General features: G+C 33.6%; 2 protein-coding genes across 2 annotated transcripts; both read right to left on the bottom strand.

The window, feature by feature from the left end:
- Nucleotides 1-2032: 2032 nt before the first annotated feature.
- On the bottom strand, nt 2033-6411 carry LOC111915843 (protein VAC14 homolog). Its single transcript, XM_023911478.2, has 20 exons — nt 5966-6411; nt 5766-5879; nt 5630-5695; nt 5427-5516; nt 5221-5340; nt 5121-5149; nt 4870-5012; nt 4689-4783; nt 4494-4580; nt 4307-4414; nt 4112-4203; nt 3941-4022; nt 3803-3868; nt 3597-3712; nt 3404-3524; nt 3174-3335; nt 2932-3060; nt 2733-2801; nt 2409-2633; nt 2033-2338 (listed from the first exon to the last, which is right to left on the bottom strand). Exons 1-20 carry the CDS (start codon nt 6053-6055, stop codon nt 2246-2248), a joined length of 2097 nt encoding a protein of 698 aa, XP_023767246.1. The 5' UTR covers nt 6056-6411; the 3' UTR covers nt 2033-2245.
- A 146-nt stretch (nt 6412-6557) lies between these two features.
- On the bottom strand, nt 6558-8229 carry LOC128133186 (uncharacterized protein At2g29880-like). The gene is made up of 2 exons (XM_052770168.1): nt 7888-8229; nt 6558-7799 (listed from the first exon to the last, which is right to left on the bottom strand). The coding sequence occupies exons 1-2, from the start codon at nt 8227-8229 to the stop codon at nt 7197-7199; spliced, it is 945 nt and encodes a 314-aa protein (XP_052626128.1). The 3' UTR covers nt 6558-7196.
- Between the last annotated feature and the right edge of the window lie 313 nt (nt 8230-8542).

Genomic DNA, 8542 nt, shown 5'->3' with positions numbered 1-8542 from the left:
TCAATGTCCCTTTATTATTGTTCATAATACGATGTTACGATTGAAGAGGAGAAACACAACTCGTAGGAGTTCTACGCCATGTGTAGATGCCAATAGTACATACGGTGTACTTAAAGGCTTAAGTCAATTTTCTTATTTCATTCTTCATACCTACGTTCTAGAGAACATGGAAGAAGACTTTGAGGTTAGAACACTTGGAAATTAAAACCTTGAGCTAGAGACATCAAGAGAATCAAGTTTCAAACCTCATCACTTGGATGGAGGTAACCTCTTTCTCCTACAAGTTGTTCTTATGTTTATAATGGAGATCCATGAAACATGTGGTGATTAAATTATACATTAGGTGTTTGAGAAGAGGACGAACCCTAAACTTTTGAATGTTATTATTGAGAGAAATCATGATGGGGGATAATGTTGTAATGAGCTTCGTAACACCATTTCCAAGTAATGTACGTTGAATGTGTGATTTATCTCATGAATTGGTGAAAAGGGTTATGAACCCTAATTTAGTAAATTTCTATATTAGTGAAATTAAGTTCATAACTTAATCAATTTAGTCATGTAGATGACTTAATCATGGAGCATAATTAGAATTGATGCAAGAAAATGGTCATAGTATTAAGTCATGCATAAAAAACTTGTACATTGAGCTAAAAGTACTTGTAATGGTGAATGGATATGTATGGTACATTAATAGTGTTTAGCTTATGTCTTAAGGGATTAAGACACATGTATAGCTAGTTTATGATATATAAATGGCTTAGAGCAAATTGAATGATATGACTTACCCAGAGTATTAAGTTAAGTTTATGAATAAATGGGTGATGTCTTGAGTTATAATACTCAAGATTTGTATGTCATTTTGACAGCGTATGAAATTAGAGCAGCTATGGGACTTCAAGAGTTTGAATATCATACACTTAAAACATCTCAAGTGAGCAATCATACTTCACTCCTAGATAATTGATATCTAGATATATGATGGTTATTTTGTTATGTGAAGAATATGTTATGTATATTATTGTTGATTAATGTCGTGTGAATTAATTAACTGACATAGCTGAGATTATATCAAATTACTGTTATATGAGTTAATAAGCTAATTATAGCTTTGAGTGGTGATTGAGCCTTGTCGAGCACTTATAGTTGAATATAACTAACATAGTTGAGTCTTATGGAGCAATTATAATCGAATATAACTGATATATCGGAGTCTTGTCGAACAATTATAGTCAAATATAATTGACATACTTGAGTCTTATCAAGCTGTGATAACCAAGTATAACTGATATATTTGAATTTTGTTGAGCAATTATAGTTGAATATAATTGTCATAGTTGTTTAGAGCAGGAAGTGATCGAGCACCTTGTGGCAGAAACCTTAATTGTTAGTTGAAATGGTAGTTTGAGTAGGTGTAAACTCAATATTGAGAATTGTTAATTGACATCTTAGCTTGAATAGTTGTGAGCTTGTAGATTGGTAAACCAGCATAATAATAATACTAAAAATGAGTACATTGATTTGTTGGAAAGGCACATAAGGATTTGTATTGAGGTGTTGATATAATTAATTGTATAATAACTATTATATATACTTGGTTGTTAAGATTATTCACTAAGCTCTTGTAGCCTACTTTTCTATTCGTTGGTGTGCCTTTTAGGATGACCGATAGGAGCATAAAGCTTGTAGCTAAAAGATTGTAATGTTCGGCTCGGCCCATTGTATTATTTTATTATATGTTCCATTTTTATAACACTTTGTATCTAACTTGTTTACCTAAATGTACATTTAGTTAATTTATATATTAAAAATTAAAATAAAAAAATTAAATGTTTTAAAAAGTTGTCCCATTTATTTTAATGATAAAATCCCTTGGTTGAACTCACAACATTTCCATGGAAGTCTCTTTTTCCACTCTGTTATCCAACATATCCTCGTTTGCACCTTGACAGGTCTCATCCCGTCGGTTACTACAACTACACTATGGTTCATGGAAATTTGCAATGTATATGAGTAGATAAAAACACATAGATTTGGAAAATGTAAATAAATTAATTTTGTTATTATAAAAATAAGTGTATGAGATGAACAATCAGCAACTTGTAAATGAATATCTAACTTATCTACCCCTGTGGTTTTGAAGAAAAATAAAGCAACCACAAGACCCACCCACAATACCAGTTCAACAAAGTAAATGAATACTATAATTTACACTTTATACCAGCATACACCATAGGCAATGAAATCAAGGAGCTTTACGAGACAATCTGGAAGGTGGCCTGCTCAAGAGATTCATATCTGGAAGAATTTTGGAAGATTCTTGTGGTTTTTCAACTTCCTGCAAAATTTTATCAAGTTTTTAATTTCCCAACAGATTTTTATAATAAATTATATGGTAAAAATAAAACCTTTGAGGGTATCGGTATGGAAGCAGTGTGTTGTGATTTAGAATGAAGACGATGCAGCTTCTGCATTTGTTGAAATTTTTGCAGCCAACTTCCAAAGTTTATCATTATTATTCCATTATCACTCTTGCTCTCATGCTCACTCATGTTGTTGGTAAAAGAATAGGAATATGAATATGAAGGCACCGTCTTTAAACGAGTTCTTAATATCTTAAAAGCCGCACTTTGCTGCAACAACCAACCAACATTTACACTTTACACTCACTTCACTTTATTATAAGTCTTCCACAATCCACATCACATATATCATATATTATATACATATACCTGGGGAAGTAACATCAACAGACCATACAACGCTTTTAACAGCCATATATATCTTCCAGCTTCAAGAAGCTGTCAAAAAAAAAAAAAAAACATAAATAAACCAAGTTCAGTGATCACCATTTCTACGTATTCAAATTTAAAACCAGCTAAACATATAATAGTATAAATAGCAAATGTATCGGTTCTATATATAAGTTACCTGAAGCCTAAGATAAGCAAAAATTGGAGTCTCCAGTAGGTGGATCAGTTTATCCAACTGAACCAGAAATTTTACATTAATATCCTCTTCGGTTAGGGACTGGATCACAGAACTCGTATGCTCGTAAGCCTACAACACAATATAAAAAATCATTTTTTTTTTTAAAAAAAAAAAATGATCTCCTAGTTTTTATTATGTGAGAAAGAGCAGAAAAGAATAGAAAATTATTTTATGAGACTTGCCTGTGCTAATAAGCAAAGACTGATTATGGCCATTGATGAATGGCTCCATGATGTATAAAGTGAAAGAAAAAAGTCTTTTCCAGCAGCATTAACTAACGAAAGCTTTAGAAGATCTCGTAGCTCAGCCAACTCAGAAGATGTAAGCAGAATCAAATTCAAAGCCTGAAACATAATAATTAAAAACAAGAATATTTATAAGTTGAATATATAACAACAGGTGGCAGCTTTACCTGAACCAAAGTAGATGCAAAGTCCAGGTCAGCTTCCCCTTCAAGAATTGTGGAGAGTTCCCGGTATACCCTTTCAGCATCTAGAAGCACACATAATCGCCGGATTATCAAAGCACCACGCCTAAAATAAATAAATAAAAAAAGATGAATGGCATTTAAATGAGAAAAAGAAAAGAAAAAATAGAGAGCTTACTTTTCAAGGAGTGTGTTATCTGTTCGAAATTTATGAACTAAAAAGACAACAAGCTGGTGAAAGTTATACTGATCTTTTGCTATGCGTGCATGTACTTCAAGAACCAAGAGGACTACCTGTGAAATTAATTAAAAACAAAAATATAAAAAAGTTATAATCAATATGAGAAATAATACACATTATGAGATAACAATAGTAAAGATTACCTGATCAGAGGGATCTGATAGTGCTTTCAAAAGTGTGTCAAAAATATCATTTAAAAAGGACAACACCTGTTACACATTAAGGTTGACCAGAATGTTACTTGACTACATAACTAAAAACAACAATATATGAAAGTTTACCTCTGAACGATGTCTATTCAAAAGGGCTGAAATCCAGTGCAATGATTCAATTCGTGTTGCCTCATACTCACTAGACAACTGCCTGGTAAAAGGGTAAAAAAGGAAATGCTAGATACGAGAAAAGACATTACAGTTTTAGAATAACAACAGTAATAACTGGTAAGGGTAGACCTTGTTGCAATGGACAGAATTGCCCCTACATCAAAACCTTCAGCTGGGTCAGCCTCGATTGCACGAAGCTCATCATTTGTTTCACGAGCTACCTGAGAACCATAAATAATACAACAATTATATTACATATTACATGTAAAAAGTAAAAACATTTACATTTAAAAAAAAAAAAAAAAAGGAAGTATATGAACTTACAACTCGTATTTTCTCTTCTTTATCAGCTATGCATGGCAAGATAGCTCCCAATATATCAGCATAATAAGGAACAAGTTGATCTCCACCAAGTTTTACAAACTCATTTATCTGCACAAATCCAACAAATACTTTAACAAAAAAATTTTTAAAGGTTGAAAATTGAGAAAGTATTCTTAGTTCTTCTTACCCATGTGATTGCAGTCCAACGAGTAAATTCATCAGGGGAAGATGCACGCTGTACAAGTATTTCAGCCATTCGACCATAATCTACAGACTTCAAGAGTAGCACTGCTACAGTCAGAAATTAATAAATAAACAATACAATTATAAATAAATAAGTAAGATTTCATAAATGCTTATGATATCTTGTAAGAACTCTTACTGGGGAGTTCTTGATTTCTTCAAGGAATTCAGAGAGTGCTGAGTCAGCTTGTTGCCGGATTTCAAGGCTGGAATCACTTAACATATTAAATAGACCTGATGAGAGCTAGTCATGTCAGTTGACTTCATAACACAAAAACATGTAAAAAAAAATGGCTGTAAAATTAAAACATCATTTTTACCATCAAGAAAATCAGGAAGAAATCCCAGCATATCAATGTCTGGTACACTGTCCAACACTGTGATCCATCCCACCAAAAATTGGCGAACATACGGATTCAAGACATTCATACGCTCTCTCAATAATGGTATAAATTCTTCAATGCTGACCAAAAAACATTAAATTATTAGAAAAAAAAAAAAAAAAAAAAAAAAAAAAAAAAAAAAAAGCCAAATATTACAAGGGTTTAAGTATTAAAGAAAAGATAATCACCTGAACTGATCACTCTCTGTCACAATGTCCTGTTTCCAACAAGTGGCAAAATGTTCATGAGACTGATCAACAGGCATTACAAAAAGAAAAAGCTGATTACCTTCACAAGTCTATCTAAAAGATGAGCAGCACTTTGTACATTGGGGTCTGAGTCTGCTGAAAGCTTACACAATGCATCGAATATCTTGTTGAAGTGTACAATAAACTCCCCTCTCACAACCTGCAAAAAGGCATGAAATAAGCTCAAAGTGTGTTGTATTAAAGGGGTTGGTTACATGGTTTGATGAGATCATAATTCAGTCTCACCTTGGCGATGTTGTATAATGCTTCACAAGCATAATAACGAACTCTGCTATCTTGATCCGAGAAAGAGTTTATCACAGGCGGTATAATTTGCTGGCAAATTGCAAGAGAAAAGGAGAGAGAACTTCAATACATGAATAAATGTTATCAATAATGTTATACTAAACAACATGAAGATAATCAGATTCAGATGAATAAACCCAAACCTCGAGATGTTGTGCAGCTTCAGCGCTCAATCCAACAGTTGCAGCAGCTAATCCAATCAATCCACCCTAAAGAAGTAAAACATCAATTTGTTAACAACGAGAAGTTTAAAAAAAGGAATGCCTAATTCCGTGATACCTTGCGATGATTTGCTTGTGCCGAGTACGCAAACTCATGACTCAACAAATTAATCACAGCAGTGATCTTATCATGATCTCCAGCAGCTGTCAACTGTTTTACAATCCCTTCAACCTAAAGAACAACAACAAGATCAAAACCAAGATCCAAAACCCTAAAATTGACAAATTCATGTTCCGTGGAAGTAACAAAACCCTGACCTCAATTGCAGCATTCTTCCGTTTCTCATATAACTTATCCGATAAGTTCCGAAGCACGGCCGCCGGAATGGCAGAAAATGCGTCCGCCATACCAGACGATTTTACAAAGAATTGGCAAATCTTATACTTAAAGCGATGACAAATCCAAGCTTCAGTTTAAGTCGAACAAAGTTAACGATAATCAAATTCGTTTTCTGATCTTCTCTTGCTCGAATTGGAACATGTCCCCTCGCATAACACGACGACTAAAACATTGACCGAATTACTTCAAGTTTGTGAAATTTTGATGAGTTCAAATACGTTGTAAAGTGTATTGCAGGATCTGATAAGGATTTGCGGAAGAAGATAAGATCGAGCAGTAAACCCCTCAAATTTCTCCAAAGTCCAAAGATTGGTTTCCGGGACGGGTGTTCCTCACTTTCCGAGGGGAAAGGAAAGACCAAAAAGGCTAAAGACGTCCCTTTGGGGCCGAAGACTAAAATACTTTTATCAAATAGCAGATATGATCCATGACCATGGACTTCTCGAGTTTTTAACCAAAAAGGAGAATTTTAAAAATTAATAATTGAATAGGCATATTTTTAAAAATATTTACCAAAGAGGGTGGTCTGTAATTAAACTAAAAGAAATCGTCTCCTAACTAAATAAACTCAGTGCCTACAACGAGCACTCTAAACGAACCTCCATCTCCAGTCACCCAACCTTTTTAGCCACACCAGTACGTCTGCATTGTGATTCATCAAACGAAGTTTCACACCCTGCTCCCCGAGTTCACTAAAGGAAAGAAAAGAAAAGAAAGGAAGAACAAGGAGAGAAAGGAAAAGGAAAGGAACGGAAATAATAAAGTATTCAGTGCTCCCGAGTTCGAAAGAAAGGAAAAGAGAGTATTCATTTTAGGTGCTCCCGAGTTCATTAAAGGAAAGAAAAGAAAGTAAAAAAAGACAATTATACCCTTTTATGTTTTTGAGTAAATATTAAGTCTTTACATCCCCACATTCATTCTACCATACCCCCTACCCCAAAAAAACCAACTCTCCCTTCCTCCCCTCTACTTAAAACATTAACAAAACAATTTTATTTTAACATAAAGTAAATTGTAAAAAGGGAAACCGCATGTTATTCAATTGTTTTCAAGATGCAAAACGAAAACCACAAACAACTTAAAAAAAATAAAAAAAAACCAAAATCATAAACGCATTAGATCAATTCAGTAACAATCACCCAAGGTTATTTAATCACGTGCACCCATCATATCTTTGAGGACACCCATCCGTATCTGAAGGGGACAACTGAACAATGTCCTAGCTTTTGCTTGATTTGTTGCCAAAAAATTTAGAGCCCTCGGTAATTCATGGGGTTCCAAACCCACCAACTCCAATTCTCTATAAATTTCTTCCCCTGTATATTCCCGAGGATAAGCTCTATCAAAAATTATATTACCCTCCCTGATAGCACCAACCACATTATCAACCGATTTCATTATCTTTGAGTTAATATCTTCTTCTTCGTCGTCGTCTTCAAATTTCCTCTTTTTACTCTTACACTTCTTTGCACATGAAGACTGTTCTTGTGAAAAAGGAGGTGGAATAACATCATGAATGTTATCATCAAGATCAACATATTCGTTCTCCAAATGAATTTCATTGTTAGCTAACATGTCATCAACTTCTTTAATTGTTTCAACTTGAATATTTTCATTTTTATTTAATCGGACATTTCTTTCTTTCGCTGTCTCAGCATGTGCACCAGATGCCCTATCCCTTGCAAATAACATCAACATCTCATCGAAGTATGCAATCTTTTTTGTCTTTAACGACACAGCCTCAGGTTTTGACTGTATAACAACACAAAAATAATTAGTATTGCAAACGATAACATAAAATATTTTAAAAAAATAACATAGACATAAAAGGAACAATTACTTTTATTAAATTATCCCATACTTCTTCCTCCGCTTCTATTAGTTGAGTAGACGAATTCCAAGAGAACCCGCTCATTGAAATTCCCCTAAACACATCGTACCATTGCGAAAAATGTTTTTTTAAGGTTTTGTAGCGATTCTTCAAATGACTTTTGGTAATATCCATTTGATGGTTTGTGTTCAATTCCTCAACCATTTGAGCATATGCAGTTGGTGTGAAACTACCATTCACCCTATTGCCTGTCTCTTGTTGTTTAATCATCGCTTGGATGTACGCATAATCCATTATTTCTGACCATTTAACTTGTTCCTTTTCACTACCACCAGCTTCCTGTTTGATCATGATTACTTTGCACATAGGAATAAAAATTAAAGAATGGTACATTGTTAGACCACAATATGAAGGATAATACTAATCAAAAATATGAAGGGTAAATAACATAATTAATCTCAAAAACCAATCATCGATACAATGTGAAATTGTAAACAAAATGTATCAAAATGAAACTTGTTTTACATATTAATTTAATTGTTTGAATGTGTCAAATAATTTGCCCACATTTCATTTGCAATTGAATTCCTTAGTTGCTCTGCCATTCTATTAGCCTCATTTGTTTCTGTTGAATTACGACGATCTTGCTCTTGTGGTCCGTTTA

Source organism: Lactuca sativa, chromosome 4 (genome assembly GCF_002870075.4).
Source record: "Lactuca sativa cultivar Salinas chromosome 4, Lsat_Salinas_v11, whole genome shotgun sequence".
Taxonomy (NCBI): domain Eukaryota; kingdom Viridiplantae; phylum Streptophyta; class Magnoliopsida; order Asterales; family Asteraceae; genus Lactuca; species Lactuca sativa.
This window is presented reverse-complemented; position numbering and strand designations above follow the sequence as displayed.